The sequence below is a fragment of the Pseudorca crassidens genome, chromosome 2, assembly GCF_039906515.1.
Source record: "Pseudorca crassidens isolate mPseCra1 chromosome 2, mPseCra1.hap1, whole genome shotgun sequence".
Classification (NCBI taxonomy): Eukaryota; Metazoa; Chordata; class Mammalia; order Artiodactyla; family Delphinidae; genus Pseudorca; species Pseudorca crassidens.
In genome coordinates, this window is record NC_090297.1 from 155,848,122 (window position 1) to 155,865,979 (window position 17,858).

At 40.2% G+C, this 17,858-nt stretch overlaps 1 protein-coding gene across 11 annotated transcripts in view; it reads right to left on the bottom strand.

Annotated features, from left to right (window-relative positions):
• Positions 1-4,686, bottom strand: part of RGS7 (regulator of G protein signaling 7) — a 614,677-nt gene extending 609,991 nt beyond the window's left edge. For 3 of the 11 annotated variants that reach the window (XM_067729459.1, XM_067729462.1, XM_067729457.1), the window contains exons 1-2: positions 4,497-4,680; positions 3,191-3,317 (exon numbers count right to left, since the gene is read on the bottom strand). In XM_067729459.1, coding sequence (XP_067585560.1) covers positions 3,191-3,268 — 78 coding nt within the window. In that variant the 5' untranslated portion in view covers positions 3,269-3,317; positions 4,497-4,680. Of the gene's footprint in view, positions 1-3,190; positions 3,318-4,496 lie in introns of all 11 variants that reach the window. The other 8 variants (XM_067729461.1, XM_067729465.1, XM_067729466.1 and 5 more) reach the window with 6 other exon arrangements.
• Positions 4,687-17,858: the final 13,172 nt, after the last annotated feature.

Consider the following 17,858-nt stretch of genomic DNA (forward strand, 5'->3'; position numbering starts at 1 on the left):
AGACCAAAAACCCAACTGCCACTTATGAGGCGTTCAGAGCAAAAGCAGGGTGCTGTGCATGATCCCTGCACCCAGCATCACCAAGGGAGTGGGCAGACCACCCAAGCCATACCTCCAGTCCAGTCTCCTGGACCCGCCCCTCCCCTCACCCCATTTAAGGGACCAGCTCACCCTCCACTCAGGCAGCAAGCAAGGGGAACTGTTCCTTGTTTTCACCCCCCTGTGCTGCAGTGGGCATCCCAATAAACCCTTGCCTGAATTTCTCATCTGGCCTCTTATCAATTTCTATTGATTAAGGAGTCCAAGAACCCTGGTCGGTAACAGTGTTACTAATGCCTGTAGCCCTCACTATGGCAGCACTCACTCTGCCTGGAGGATCATAGTTCTACCCACTGAAAATACATTTTTCCCGAACATCGCTAAGGAATTCTCCATGGAAAAAAGATCCCTGGAACTTTCCCATTATTTTGAGGAATTCCAATAATCCATATGAGGATAATCATAATGGAGAGACATCAGATGAACACAAGAAATTCACAAATCCCAGCTCTTTTCTGTGCATCACACTTTGACAACCATTCACTGTTTTCTCTGCCGCACAAGAATATTCCTAAACCTCATTCATAATCTACCGAGAAAAAATGGAAACAGCACATGCATATCTTTAGTAGGTATAAACCATCAGAATCCTGGGCAGTAAACAAGAGGTGGCTTGCAGGGAGGGGAAGTGGTGAGAACACAGAACCCACTTTAAGAACTGTGTTTCAACAGTGAACTAGAAGTGGAAAATTGGCATGAATCAATAAAACAGCAATTTCTCTAACTATTCTCTTCACTGATACTAAGCAATGCACTGTGAGGCTGAAGCTCTTTCCTAACCTTTGACTGACTTCATGATTAATAAGCATTTGTAACAAGTCGCTTATTCTTTCATGCAGGTTGAGCAGTTGACATATGGAGTCAACCTACTCCTTTCCTTTTTACCCCTCTCCAACTATTCTGCTGTTCTTCACATTAAAATCTGGCCTCTACTGAGAAGATATTAAATGTCAAAGCCCACATAAGATACAAAAAACAGAGGTAAAATGGTCATATAACATCATGTTGTATGTCTGTCTACAGACATGGACCATTTGACTTGGTAACCAGCAAATGCTAACCAAGAACAACTGTGTTTCTTTATACAAATTATCTGGTATTTCTTTATATATTATTATTTATATCACAAACAAAAAGATATATGTTCAGAGAATAAAAGGATAGACAGGAAATGCATAAGTAAGCATTATGAGTAAAATTTACTGGTGTCAACTTTTTTCCAACAATGATTTATCAGGGAAATCTTTTCTAGAAATAAATTGTATGTGTCATTACCCTAAACAAAAAGCTAGGAAAAGGAGGGCAAAGAAGTAGCACAAGCAGTTCCAACCTTACCCAACAGAATACAAATGCTTAAAAGAAATGAGGCATTACATTCTCTCCCTGAAGTTATCATAACCTGTTAATTTATAAGTAGCCCTAACGGCAATTTGATGCTAAACAACAATTTATAGAGTGTTTCAAAATTAGCAATATGAAGCTTAGGTACACTAAATAATCCAATAACTATCTATAAAACTCCTAGCCTCATTTTTCACATATTCTCATGATAACTGACTAAATGAGACACAGACTGATGTCATATTAAGTTTATTTCTAATCAAGATTAACTGTTAGGTGTCCAATCAATTCAGCCCCTGATCTTTAATAGGGAAACAGAGAATATAGTGTTTGACCTAACAAAAATAGCTAACTACTGATAATTTTACAGAAGTCCAACTCTCGACATTGCACAAACCTATAAGGTAGAATTTACAATTCTCACATCTTGCATATTACAATATTCAGTCATACAAAACAATAAAGAATATTATAACTTCTTTAAAAAACACATAACTGCCCCTAAGATAGTTCTTCTCAGAACCACATCTATACAGAATGGGCAAATATCCAGTAATTTCAATCAATGTAGGAAAATAACAGTAATAACTTAGGCTCAAGTGGATTATTTTCTTGATTTATCCAGTTGGGATGCTTTAAGACTAAAATAGGCAATTTTTTTTCCCTGTGGGAAAAAAGTTTTACTGTGCTATCCCAGACCCACAAAAGTGCATTCATAGGTACACAATACACTACGGTCTACCAGGCTAGCATTGACAGGATGTCCATGCATATTCACATCAAAGCAATAACAAGATTTCCTCAAACACATATCATCACCACCTCTTAATCATCCTGGCTCACATAGAAGGAGAGTTTTCATTTAGTATAGGTCAAGGTGGAAAGCTTTTCATCTTTATTCATAACCAGTTCTGATCCTCTAGCAAACTCATCCTAGACTCTTCAATGTGCTCACACTAATCAAAATCTTTAACAATTTCCTTCATTTCGAGGTCTGGTTTCCTTTTTACCATTGCTAGTGTTAACTAAAGAAATCTTGCCCCATAAGCACTACAGATAATATGCTAAAGAAAAATAATCCCAGCATAAAAAGCAACAGAAACAAATGGTACAGAAGTTAAATAAAAAATACTGCTTCCTGAATTTTAGGAAGATTGTTGACTATAACCAGAATGAACTCACCTAAGCAACCACTCTGAAGCATACACAATATTCAAATACACCTTTATTATGGTGGCTTTAAAGCTAAGATTTAACTTAAAAAAAACTGGAATTGTTTAATTAAAATTATTAAACCACCCATACATTCACAGCCACATTCACTCTTGCCCCAGAATTGCAAAGTAGTCTATTTTCATTTCTAAAATGTTATACATTTATATAATCATTATAACCTAAATGCTTAGAAGGAGTATAAGAAAAAGCTTCTAAAATCTATTACAGATGCTATAAAATCATGTATGTAACAAACAAAATATGTGGGATGTCCAAACTTGCTGCTATTGCTGACTGCGGATTAATCTATGTAAGATCACCAGGGAAAGTGTGAGAACACAGTATGAGTAGCCTCATTTACTTCACTGTGTCTCTACACATATGCATTACTTGAGAATGTCAGATCATCCTCAAGTATAATGTGCAGTCACTGGGGATTTGGAGAATCCATAAGGCCACAAAATTGATCTGAGGGAAAAAAAATTCAAGGAAGCCAGAAGTTTCCCTTTTTCCACGAAAGTGAAGAAATCCTTACCTTTCTGTACACCAGCATGTTGGGTGATTCATCTGCCACCCCATTGCTGGTCTGCCCATAATTATTCCCCTGGGCCATGTCACCACACACGTGGTCCACTCTTAGATACAAGAATTATCACTCCTCCCTGCAAGAGTCAGAGAGACATCAGTGAGATCCTAATGGTAGTACTTAAGAAGGTTGACTTTTTTTTTTTTTTGCCGATACGCGGGCCTCTCACTGTTGTGGCCTCTCCCGTTGAGGGGCACAGGCTCCGGACGCGCAGGCTCAATGGCCATGGCTCACGGACCCAGCCGCTCCGCGGCATGTGGGATCTTCCCGGACTGGGGCACGAACCCGTGTCCCGTACATCGGCAGGCGGACTCTCAACCACTGCGCCACCAGGGAAGCCCTTAAGAAGGTTGACTCTTGATTCATCTCCCCCAACCACAGCACCCATCCCACAATGGAGCATGCTTAAATGCTGGGGCTGGCTTGCAAGAAATAGCACAGAAATAGATTTAAAAAAAAAAAAACAAAAAACTGAATTTACACCTACAGTACTCCCAGGGAATTATAAGTAAGAAATGAATGACAATCTTTTAGTTAAAATAGTCATTTGACTATGGTTTTAATTGACTTGATTTTCTGGGTACTCATTTTTTAAAGTGTTTAAGGCTCACTGAAAAAAAAAAAACCACCGTTACCATTTCCATCCTATGAGTTCTCTTCTCTCCCAATACTGCATCTCCACAGTATCTTCGGTGTTTTCCCCGAATGGGCAGAAAGGCAACACCCTGTGGCAGCACACTTTCTCCCAGGTGTCTGGCTAGTTTCCCGCATGCAGGCGCATCAGAGAGGCCCATTCCCCGAGCCATTCTCCAGTCATGTGTTTCGTCTTCATTCCCCTAGGTCTCCCGCACAGAGTCAGGGAGCTTCTCCGACTTTCACCTGCCTGCACTGCCGGCCACTGGCTCCTCTCCCCTCGGCCCACTCGGCTTCGGAAGTCACGGCGTAACCCTGCCCAACCTTTGCAAGAAGGCATCAGAAGGTGTCCCGGAAACAAGACCAGGTGGGAGGTCGGCCCTTTAGGCAATTACCTGGGTCACTGTGAGCAGCACCTAACTGCGGAAGCCTCAGAGTGACCAGGCACTGAGGGGAAAACAAGCAAGCCCAGCTCGCCTGCTTGGCTCTCACGGCGGCAGCAAATGGCAGGCGAGCCCAAGCCGCGCGCGGGAGCCGGGCCAGCGGCAGTGTCAGCCCCGAAGACCGCGTCGCGGGGCTCCGGGGCGCCGCCTCCCCCCAACCCCCACCCCCAGCCACGTACCTTCTCCTGAAGGTCGCGGCCCGAGGCGCCTTCCTCCCGGCGGCTGGGTGCGGCGGTGTCAGCGCGCGGCCAGCTTCATCACCTCCGCGCGGGCACAGGGCTCTGACGGCCCGCGCTCCGCCGCTCCCTCCTTCGCTTCGCTTTGCTCCCGGGCTCTCGGACCACGAGCGCGCGCGGGACCGAGACGCCCGGCCCGTGCGCGCGACTGGGGAGGGAGGAGGGGACTGTCACGTGGGACCCGGCGTCCGTAGGTGCTGGCTAGGGGGCGGGGCTCGGCTCCGCGCGGCCTCGCGGCCCCTCCGGCCCCGCCGCCCCACAGTCTCCTCTGTGGGAAGCTGCCGCCCTGCCCCCAGCGCGCGCAGCCCGGGCCCTTGCACACCCGGGCCGGCGGTGTGCGCGCCGCTGAAGGCCTGGCGATGGGAGTGTAAGCCGGAGAACAGGAAGGGCGATGGGTAGGTGGGTGGATGGATGGAGGCGTGCAGGAATGGATGGAGCCCCTTGCAGCCGGCAGTTTCGTCACGTGTCTGATGACTTCGCTGACTGTGCGAGCGAAAAAGATGATTGTTCATCGTTATGCTTAAATAACGAGAGTAGAGAGATATTGAGACATCCTAGGAGTGAAGGAAATGTCCAGGATCAAATGAGTCATTCAGCCCGTTTGCCTGCGACTTTCACAGCTTCCTCCTAAGTTAGAGAAACGGGAAATGATCTGGAGGCTGCCAACTCGAGGGGAACATCTTGCCACCTGTTAAAATGAAGGCACATCCCCAATATCTGGTTTCTCTCTCTGACAGATGGTGCTCAGAGGAACTTTCACCCACTTACTCTCAACCTCCAGCAGTTTTCAAAGAAGGTGTGGGGTGCTGATCCCCCATAATTATTCTTCAGGTTGCTGTCACTAATTCTTCTGTAAGGATTAGAGCCACATTAAGAAGAAAAATCACTTGTGTCCCAGTTATAGTAAAAGGAATTTGTGTCTCTGGCTTTCAGGGGCAGGGTTGTGAAGTTATAAATACCTGAAGTTTTCCTTCCACAGCTGGGCCAGGTGTGGTGGAGAGACAGAAAATAATCAAGCCAGCCCCTCCTAACATCCTAGGTAAGAATAGAACTTACCCCTGGTCAGGACAACTGTTCAAAACAAACCCAGGGGCCATGTGCACCAGTGCATTTCCCCCGTCCCACCCAGGTCCTGTCAGGTTTCACTCAGGGAACAAATATTTATTCAACCTATCCTCTGTTCTAAATACTACAGGGCAAAGATTACTAGCCCAAACTACATTTACACACACCCTAGACTGACCCATCTCCCACTCTTCCCCAATTCCCAAACTGTTTCCATGGTGTGCTCTGGAAATTGTGATCCTTTTCAGCAAAATTGCCATTTTTTCAAATTCTCTATATATGTCCTTAACCTTCTTACCATAGCCAAAAACTACCTCTTCCCCTTCGGCCCCTCTCTCTTCCCCTTCACTCCGTCAACTCCGGGAAGTTGTCATGAACTGGATTAATAAGTTTGGAAAGAATAACTGGGCATATTCACTCAGTTTGAACATTTTTCTCTTAAGGAGGAACTGCCTGAAACAAGCAGTCATTCTCTTTCACATCTCGAGGTAGAGGTTCTGTCCCTATAGGGGACACCCAAGCTCAGCATTGATGGAACATTCCCATCAATCAACAAACTAACAGAATAGAGCTAACATTTCATATTTTATGAATGAGGTGTAAAATATACCCCATCCATCTATCTACCCATCATATAGATATGATATCTATGTGTAGATTATCTTAGGTAAGATATGTACATAAGATATCTATATGTAGATACAGTTATAGATAACATGTAAAATCTCCCTTGACACACTTCCCACTTACTCCTGTCCTATTTTTCTGCTTCCTTTTACACCAAAAACTTCCTCACCCGAATTCTGTCTTGAACCCATTCTATTCTGACAATGACTTCCTTGTTACTAAATCAATGGTCAGTTCTCAATTATCATGTGAATCAACTTTTCAGAAGTTAAAGTTGATCCCTCTCACTTTCTCAAAAACTTTCTACATTTGGTTATCAGGACACCGCTGTTATTTCTTTTGTTTTCTTCTAGTTTTATTGAGACATAATGGACATACAGCACTATATAAGTTAAGGGTGTACACCATAATGATTTGACTTACATATATCATAAAATGATTACCACAATAAATTTAGTGAATGAAGATCCACCATCTCATATAGATACAAAAGAAAAGAAAAACATGTGTTTTTTCCTTGTGATGGGAACTCTTAGGATTTCCTCTTAACAACTTTCATAGGTAACATGCCACAGTGTTAATTATATTTAATTATACTTATCATGTTGTACAGTACATTCCCTAGTACTTATTTAACTTGTGACTGGCAGTTTGTACCTTTTGGCTACCTTCATCCAATTCCACCTCCCCCCCACCCCTACTTCTGGTAACCGCAAATCTGATCAGTTTTTCTTTGAATTTGTTTGTTTTTGAGGTTTAATTGACCTGTGAGGCTATGTTAGTTCCTGTTGCGCAGCATAGTGATTCAATATTTCTGTACATTTCAAAATGATCACCACAGTCAGTCTAGTTACTGTCACCATGTGAAGATAGTACATAATTATTGACTATATGCCCCACACTGTGCATTTCATACCTGTGACTCATATATTTTGTGTCTGTAAGTATGTACCTCTTAATCTCCCTCACCTATTTCTCTCATCCGCTCACCCCTTTTATTTCTTTTCTACATTTCTGGCTGCTGTTTCTCAGCCTCATTGCTTGTTCCTCTTTATCTTTTTCACTTCTAAATTTTGGTATGCCTCATATCTCAGTCATTGGGCTTCTACTTCTCTCAATTTACGAGCACTCCCTAGGTGAGCTAAATCAGACTCAGACCTTCAAATGCTTCCTAAATAATAATAACTCCCAAATATATACCTTTAATGTAGACCCATGCTCTGAAATCCAGTCTTTCATCTGCTTGCTTAACACCTCTATTTGAATATCTAATTGGTGTCTGATCAGCTTCATGATAACAGGGATAATGTCTGTTTATCTCACTGCTATATAACATCTCAGGCATAGTACAGTTTCTGGCACACAGTAGATGCACATTAGCTAAATGAATAGATGTATCTAATAATAATAATATGATAAGAAATTTTTATACTTAGTAATACATTCTTTACATTATTATCTCATTTAATCCTCACTAAAACCCTGCAGAGGTAGTTATAATTGTCATGTCTTTTACACTGATACACCAGTGGGAAAGGGGAAGATTAGAAAGCTTACATAAACTGTCCAGATACAGCCCACATAACCAATAAGTGGCTGTGCTGGTTGTTACTGTGTCAACTTGGTTAGCCAAAACTACATTTCCCAAGATCCCCTTCCCTGTGTGCACGTGAGCAGAGTTTGCCAAAGGAGGACTTTGTGCAAAATAAGGAAAACAGAGTGAGATAGCACCTATTCCTCTCTGAAGGACTTTGTAGTTTGACACTGTGACGCACACACAGTCCCAGAGCGTTCTAGCATGTCCTTCCTCTCCCTCACTTCATATTTAGACATTCCTAATTCCCAACCCTTATGAGCAACCACACACATACCAAGAGTCTGAATGTGGACCTAAAGGAGCAGTAGCCATGCAAAGACCATAGCTTTCCGCTGACTTTCTACCAGCTTCCTGTAATGGTCCCCTCCAGCACGCGGCTATGTCTGGCTTCTGAGATATCCCTGTAAGCTTCAACTTGCCCACCGACACAAAGGCCTCAGAGGGTCTGGTAGTGACTTTTCTCAGATATTTCAATTGTGTAAACTATTGTTCCTAAAATACACTTCTTATTCCATTATACTAATAGTGGTTCTACTTTCCTGACTGAGTGGCTGGCAGAGTTCATATCCAAGTCTTCCTGGTGCTTTTCACTATTCTACGAGAAATCCAAGTTAGGGAGCTAAAACCTTGAAACCAATAACTACATGAAAATGCAAAACTGAATGATAGAAAGTATGTGAACTGACTGAAGGGAAGGGGTTGACATTCAAACTGAACTCTTCAAGGACTGATAGGATATCTCCATGTAGAGATGATGACAAAAAGGTTTTCAGTAAGACACAAAGGCAAGAAATTCTGAAATGCATTAGGAAATTAATAAGACCACCATTTACAGGATTCCTACCATATCTATATTTATATATAGACATAATTTATATCTATATTCGTCCTATACATTTTTTTTAATTCTCACAATTTCTGACAAAATTTACCCCAAAAGCTATGTAAAGAAACTGAGGTTCAAGTTAGGAAACTTGACCATGGTCATATACCTTCTAACTATCAGAGCCTGGAGTCAAACATGCCTCTGTGTGTCTCCAAAGCCCTATGAAAAAAAATGTGCAAAAGTGCCTCTAGCAACAGCATGAGTTTAAAAAAATCCAGGGGTCTCCCACCAAGATGCCTTTCATTCTATTGTCTGTCTCATCTCTCATCCCACTGTCATCCCTCCACATACCTAACTTACACCTTTCTCTCTGTGCATTTATGACTCAAGAATGCTTCTGACTACTTACCCTTGCAAGGCAAATATCAAGGAGGAAGATTCAAGGAATAACACATTTCACCATTTCTTCTATTGTTATTATTAAGCCTCATTAAACAATTCATAATTTGTGTTACAGAATATTGGAAAAAAAATTATGTCCATCACCTTAACATTTCTAGGACTCACATTTTTCATATATAAACTGTGGAAATTAGACTAGATCACCTCTCAAAGCCTGTCTGGATCTTAGAACATAAAGCTTTAATATGTTCTTTTTTGTATTTTTGGCCTCTGTAATGACTTTTTATGTTGCAAACAGCAAAACAACATGGATATTTTGGGATGTTTTTCTGTTTCTTTCTTTCCAAAACCATGTAAATATGTGAATCTCAGATATCATCGCTCAAAATCACTTATCATTTTCCTCATGGACCCTATATTTTGAGATATTTTTGTCAAACAAATTAAATTGTAAAATGTAATAATGCATCCATTTTTTCATGCTATATAGAACTCCTGAGCATCAGGTAAAAGTCCTGTTACTTCACCAAATAAATGTAATTCCACCCCAAACAATGACATTTAAGGTTTTTGTTGTTGTTGTCTTTGTCTTTAGCTTCAGTCTTACCTTAGAAAAAAATAGAATTTGATTAATATTTTTGAAATATTGGAAATAGTTTATTTGTTTGCTGACTGTTGTAACAAAGCATCACAAACTGAGTGGCTTAAACAACAGAAATGTATTCTTTCACAGCTCTGGAGGTTCGATGTCCAAAATCAGGGTGTCGGCCAGCGTGTCTGCCCTGACAGCTCTTCCCTCAGATATTGCTGAGGCACCCTCTCAGTGAAGCCTACTCTAAATAACTTATTTGAAGTTATGCCCCCTCCTGTCACTCCCCTTCCTTTTTACACTGATTTGTTTTCTTTTTCAGAGCATTTATCACCTTCAAACATACAATACAATTTACTTATTGACGATGTTTGTTGTCTGTCTCCCTCTGAAAGAATTTAAGTTCTGCGAGGTCAAGCATTTTTCCTCTCCTGTTCACTGCTATATCCCCAGGGTCTAGAACAGGACTTGACATATAGAGAGCACCCAGTAATTATTTGCTGATTTATTGAGTGAATAAATCAATGAACATGATTCTGTTTGAAAAGAACATGGTCTATGACTTTGAACAAAACTGAATTAACATCACATTCCACAATAGATGGAAATGATATGCTCTTCAAACCTGTTTCCTGTGTGTCATAAAGGGAAAGAATAATTCCTTTTCCTACTACATGCCCACTCCACAGAGAAATGCTTTGAGAATTAATTAAACATTAACATAGAGAAAGCACTTTGAATTTCTAGAAGAAAGCACTTTACTGATTTGAGGCTTTTATTGTGTGAAAGAACTGCAAGTGACACAGGGGCAAGTACAAAGATGAGGACATGTTAAATGGATAATGCTGGTCACAATATTACATTGGCATTTTATGGGATAATTGATTTGAGATTGATATAGGCAGGGTGAAAAAAGCAGAGTGGTTTAAGAAATCTTAACCCAAATGACAGACTTTTAAGAAATACTTTCTTCTTTGTAGTCAACTCTCAATTATTTATGGCACAATACTCACGTTAATGAATTATTCTCCACTTTTACCATCCTTTTGTCTATTTTATGGCCACTTTCTTGCTAATTAGAACTCCCATACCAATGTCAGGGGGCTGGCAAAGAGGAAAAAAATAAAAACTAAACTTTGTCCTTATCAGGAGTTTATTTCTCTCTCCTTGTTTGTCAGGGCCCAGCGGTGAGGCCAGGTTAAAGATCACAGAATTAGAGAGACCTTCAAGATGGCAGAGGAGTAAGACATACAGATCACCTTCCTCCCAACAAATACATCAGAAACACACCTACATGTGGAACAACTCCTACAGAACACCTGCTGAACGCTGGCAGAAAACCTCAGATATCCCAAAAGGCAAGAAACTCCCCAGGTACCTGGGTAGGGCAAAAGAAAAAAGAAAAAACAGACAAAAGAATAGGGACAGGACCTGCACCTCTGGGAGGGAGCTGTGAAGGAGGAAGTTTCCACACACTAGGAAGCCCCTTCACTGGTGGAGATGGGTGTGGCAGGGGAGAAGCTTCAGAGCCACAGAGGAGAACACAGCAACAGGGGTGCAGAAGACAAAGCGGAGAGATTCCCGCACAGAGGATCAGGGCCAACCGGCACTCACCAGCCTGAGAGGCTTGTCTGCTCACCCGCCGGGATGGGTGGGGGCTGGGAGCTGAGGCTCGGGCTTCAGAGGTCAGACCACAGGGAGAGGACTGGGGTTGGCTGCATGAACACAGCCTGAAAGGGGCTAGTGTGCCACAGCTAGCCGGGAGGGAGTCCAGGAAAAAGTCTGGAACTACCTAAAAGGCAAGAGACCATTGTTTCTGGGTGCACAAGGAGAGGGGATTCAGACCACCACTTAAACGAGCTCCAGAGACAGGCGTGAGCCGCAGCTACCAGTGTGGACACAAGAGATGGGCATGAAACACTAAGGCTACTGGCTGCAGCCACCAAGAAGCCTGTATGCAAGCACAGGTCACTATCCACACCTCCCCTCCCTGGAGCCTGTGCAGCCTGCCACTGCCAGGGTCCTGTGATTAAGGGACAACTTCCTCAGTAGAACACACGGCGTGCCTCATGCTGTTGCAATGTCATGTCCGCCTCTGCTGCCACAGTCTCACCCTGTATTCCGTACCCTCCCCTCCCCCCAGTCTGAGTGAGCCAGAGCCCCCTAATCATCTGCTACTTTAACCCCGTCCTGTCTGAGGGAAGAACAGACACCCTCAGGTGACCTACATGCAGAGGAGGGGCCAAATCCAAAGCTGAACCCCGGGGGCTGTGCGAACAAAGAATACAAAGGGAAATTTCTCCCAGCAGCCTCAGGAGCAGCAGATTAAATCCCCATAATCAACGTGATGTACCCTGCTTCTCTGGAATACCTGAATAGACAACAAATCACCCCAAAATTGAGGCAGTGGGCTTTGGGAGCAACTGTAGACTTGGGGTTTGCTTTCTGCATCTAATTTGTTTTTGGTTTTATGTTCATCATAGTTTAGTATTTAAAGTTTATTATCATTGGTAGATTTGTTTATTGATTTGGTTGCTCTCTTTCTTTTATTTTATATAGAGATATATATTTTTTTCTTTTTCTCCTTTTGTGAGTGTGTATGTGTATGCTTCTTTGTGTGATTTTGTCTGCATAGCTTTCCTTTTACCATTTGTCCTAGCATTCTGGCTGTCTGTTTTTTTGTTTTGTTTTGTTTTAGTATAATTTTTAGTGCTGGTTATCACTAGTGGATTTGCTGTTTTGCTAGGTTGCTCTCTTCTTTCTTATTACTTTTTAATTTTTTATTTTAAATAATTTTTATTACTTTTTATTTTAATAACTTTATTTTATTTATTTTTTCTTTCTTTCTTTTTTTCTCCTTTTCGTTCTGAGCTGTGTGGCTAAGAGGGTCTTCATGCTCTGGCCAGATATCAAGCCTGTGCTTCTGAGATGGGAGAACTGAGTTCAGGACATTGGTCCACCAGAGAACTCCCAGCTCCAAATGATATCAAACGGCAAAAGCTCTCCCAGAGATCTCCATCTTAACGCTAAGACACAGCTCCACTAAACGACCAGCAAGCTTCAGTGCTGGACACCCTATGCGAAACAACTAGCAAGACAGAAACACAGCACCACACATTAGCAGAGAGGCTGCCTAAAATCATAATAAGGTCAGAGACACCCCAAAACACACCAACGGACACAGTCTTGCCCACCAGAAAGACAAGATCCAGCCTCATCAACCAGAACACAGACACCAGTCCCCTTCTACAGGAAGCCTACAAAACCCGTTGAACAAACCTTAGCCACTGGGGGCAGACACCGAAAACAATGGAAACTATGAACCTGCAGCCTGCAAAAAGGAGATCCCAAACACAGTAAGTTAAGCAAAATGAGAAGACAGAGAAACACACAGCAGATGAAGGAGCAAGGTAAAAACCCAACAGACCAAACAAATGAAAAGGAAAGAGGCAGTCTCCCTGAAAAAGAATTCAGAGTAATGATAGTAAAGATGGTCCAAAATCTTGGATATAGAATGGAGAAAATAAAAGAAACGTTTAACAAGGACCAAGAAGAACTAAAGAGCAAACAAACAATGATGAACAACGCAATAAATGAAATTAAAAATTATCTAGAAGGAATCAATAGCAGATTGACTGGGGGAGAAGAGTGGATAAGTGACATGGAAGATAAAATAGTGGAAATAACTACCGCAGTGCAGAATAAAGAGAAAAGAATGAAAGAATTGAGGACAGTCTCAAAGACTTCTGGGAAAACACTAAACAAACCAACATTTGAATTATAGGGGTCCCAGAAGAAGAGGAGACAAAGAAAGGGACTGAGAAAATATTTCAAGAGATTATAGTTGAAAACTTCACTAATATGGGAAAGGAAATAATCAAGTCCAGCAAGTGCAGAGGCTCCCATATAGGTTAAATCCAAGGAGAAACATACAAAGACACATATTAATCAAACTATATAAAATTGAATACAAAGAAAAAATATTAAAAGCAGGAAGTGAAAAACAACAATAACATACAAAGGAATCACCATAAGATTAACAGCTGATATCTCAGCAGAAACTCTGAAAGCCAGAAGGGTGTGGCAGGACATATTTAAAGTGATGAAAGGGAAAAACCTAAAACCAAGATTACTCTGCCAAGCAAAGATCTCATTCAGATTCAATGGAGAAATTAAAACCTTTACAGACAAGCAAAACCTAAGAGAATTTAGCACCACCAAAATAGCTTTACAACAAATGCTAAAGGAACTTCTCTAGGCAGGAAACACAAGGGAAGGAAAAGACCTACAATAACGAACCCAAAACAATTAAGAAAATGGTCACAGGAACATACATATTGATAACTACCTTAAATGTAAATGGATTAAATGTTCCAACCAAAAGACAAAGACTGGCTGAATGGATACAAAAACAAGACCTGTATATATGCTGTCCACAAGAGACCCACTTCAGACCTAGGGACACATACAGACTGAAAGTGAGGGGATGGAAAAAGATATTCCATGCAAATGGAAATCAAAAGAAAGCTGGCGTAGCAATTCTCATATCAGACAAAATAGACTTTAAAATAAAGACTATTACAAGAGACAAAGAAGGACACTACATAATTATCAAGTGATAAATCCAAGAAGAAGATATAACAATTGTAAATATTTATGCACCCAACATAAGAGCACCTCAATACATAAGGCAAATGCTAACAGCCATAAAAGCGGAAATCGACAGGAACAAAATCATAGTAGGGGACTTTAACCCCCCTCGTTCACCAATGGATATATCATCCAAAATGAAAATAAATAAGGAAACACAAGCCTTAAATGATACATTAAACAAGATGGACTTAATTGATATTTATAGGACATTCCATCTAAAAACAACAGAATACACTTTCTTCTCAAGTGTTCATGGAACATTCTCCCAGATAGACCATATCTTGGGTCACAAATCAAGACTTCATAAATTTAAGAAAATTGAAATCATATCAAGTATCTTTTCTAACCACATTACTATGAGACTAGATATCAATTACAGGAAGAAATCTGTAAAAAATACAAACACATTGAGGTTAAGCAATAAAATGTTAAATAACCAAGAGATCACTGAAGAAATCAAAGGGGAAATCAAAAAATACCTAGAAACAAATGACAATGAAAACACGACTACCCAAAACCTATGGGATGCAGCAAGAGCAGTTCTAAGAGAGAAGTTTATAGAAATAAAAGCCTACCTCAAGAAACAAGAAACATCTCATAAACAACCTAACCTCACACCTAAAGCAATTAGAGAAAGAAGAACAAAAAAAACCCAAAGTTAGCAGAAGGAAAGAAATCATAAAGATCAGATCAGAAATAAGTGAAAAAGAAATGAAGGAAACAATAGCGAAGATGAATAAAAATGAAAACTGGTTCTTTGAGAAGATAAACAAAACTGATAAACCATTAGGCAGAGTCATCAAGAAAAAAAGGGAGAAGACCCAAATCAATAGAATTAGAAATGAAAAAGGAGAAGTAACAACTGACACTGCAGAAATACAAAGGATCATGAGAGATTACTACAAGCAACTATATGCCAATAAAATGGACAACCTGGAAGAAATGGACACATTCTTAGAAAAGCACAACCTTCTGAAACTGAACCAGGAAGAAATAGAAAATATAAACAGACCAATCACAAGCACTGAAATTGAAACTGTGATTAAAAATCTTCCAACAAACAAAAGCCCAGGACCAGATGGCTTCACAGACGAATTCTGTCAAACATTTAGAGAAGAGCTAACAACTATCCTTCTCAAATTCTTCCAAAATATAGAAGGGGGAGGAACATTCCCAAATTCATTCTACGAGGCCACTATCACCCTGATACCAAAACTAGACAAAGATGTCACAAAGAAAGAAAACTACAGGCCAATATCACTGATGAACATAGATGCAAAAATCCTCAACAAAATACTAGCAAACAGACTCAAACAGCACATTAAAAGGATCATACAGTGTGATCAAGTAGGGTTTATCCCAGGAATGCAAGGATTCTTCAATGTATGCAAATCAATCAATGTGATAAACCATATGAACAAACTGAAGGAGAAAAACCATATGGTCATCTCAATACATGCAGAAAAAGATTTTGAAAAATTCAACACGCATTTATGATAAAAACCCTCCTGAAAGTAGGCATAGAGAGAACTTACCTCAACATAAAAAAAGACCATATATGACAAACCAATGGACAACGTCATTCTCCATGGTGAAAAATTGAAAACATTTCCTGTAAGATCAGGAACAAGACAAGGTTGTCCACTCTCATGACTATTATTGAACATAGTTTTGGAAGTTTTAGCCACCTCAATCAGAGAAGAAAAAGAAATAAAAGAAATCAAATCAGAAAAGAAGAAGTAAAGCCGTCACTGTTTGCAAATGACATGATAATATACCTAGGTAAACCTAAAGATGCTACCAGAAAACTACTAGAGCTAATCAATGAATTCGGTAAAGTAGCAGGATACAAAATTAATGCACAGAAATCTCTTGTATTCCTATACACTAATCATGAAAAATCTGAAAGAGAAATTAAGGAAACACTCCCAATTACCATTGCAACAAAAAGAATAAAATACCTAGGAATAAACCCACCTAAGGAGACAAAAGACCTGTATGCAGAAAACTAAAAGACACTGATGAAAGAAATTAAAGATGATACAAACAGATGGAGAGATATACCATGTTCTTGGATCAGAAGAATCAACACTGTGCAAATGACTGTACTACCTAAAGCAATCTACAGATTCAATGCAATCCCTGTCAAACTACAAAGGGCATTTTTCACAGAACTAGAACAAAAACTTTCACAATTTGTATGCAAACACAAAAGACCCCAAATAGCCAAAACAATCTTGAGAAAGAAAAATGGAGCGGGAGGAATCAGGCTCCCAGACTTCAGACTATACTACAAAGCTACAGTAATCAAGATAGTATGGTACTGGCACAAAAACAGAAATATAGATCAATGGAACAGGATAGAAAGCACAGAGATAAACTCATGCACCTATGGTCACCTTATCTTTGATAAAGGAAACAAGAATATACAATGGAGAAAAGATATCCTCTTCAATAAGTGGTGCTGGGAAAACCAGACAGCTACATGTAAAATAATGAAATTAGAACACTCCCTAACACCATACACAAAAATAAGCTCAAAATGGATTAAAGACCTAAATGTAAGATCAGATACTATAAAACTCTTAGAGGAAAACATAGGCAGAACACTCTGACATAAATCACAGCAAGATCCTTTTTGACCCACCTCCTAGAGAAATGGAAAAAAAAACCCAAAAATAAACAAATGGGACCTAATGAAACTTAAAAGCTTTTGCACAACAAAGGAAAACATAAACAAGACAAAAAGGCAACCCTCAGAATGGGAGAAAATATTTGAAAATGAAGCAGCTGACAAAGGATTAATCTCCAAAATTTACAAGCAGCTCATGCAGTTCAATATCAAAACAACAAAAACCTAATCCAAAAATGGGTTGAAAATCTAAATAGACATTTCTCCAAAGAGGGTATACAGATGGCCAAGAAAAAATGTGAAAGAATGCTCAACATCACTAATCAAATGCAAATCAAAACTACAATGAGGTATCACTGCACACCTGTCAGAATGGCCATCATCAAAAAATCTGCAAACAATAAATGCTGGAGAGGCTGTGGATAAAAGGGAACCCTCTTGCACTGCTGGTGGGAATGTAAATTGATACGGCCACTATGGAGAACAGTATGGAGGTTCCTTAAAAAACTAAAAATAGAACTACCATACAACCCAGCAATCCCACTACTGGGCATATACCTTGAGAAAACCATAATTCAAAAAGAGTCATTTCCACAATGTTCATTGCAGCTCTATTTACAATAGCTAGGACATGGAAGCAACCTAAGTGTCCATCAACAGATGAATGGATAAAGAATATGTGGCACATATATACAATGGAATATTACTCAGTCATAAAAAGAAATGAAATTGAGTTATTTGTAGTGAGGTGGATGGACCTAGAGACTGTCATACAGAGTGAAGTAAGTCAGAAAGAGAAAAACAAATACTATATGCTAACGCATATATATGGAATCTAAAACAAACAAAAAAAGTTTCTGAAAAACATAGGGACAGGACAGGAATAATGCTGAGGACGTAGAGAATGGACTTGA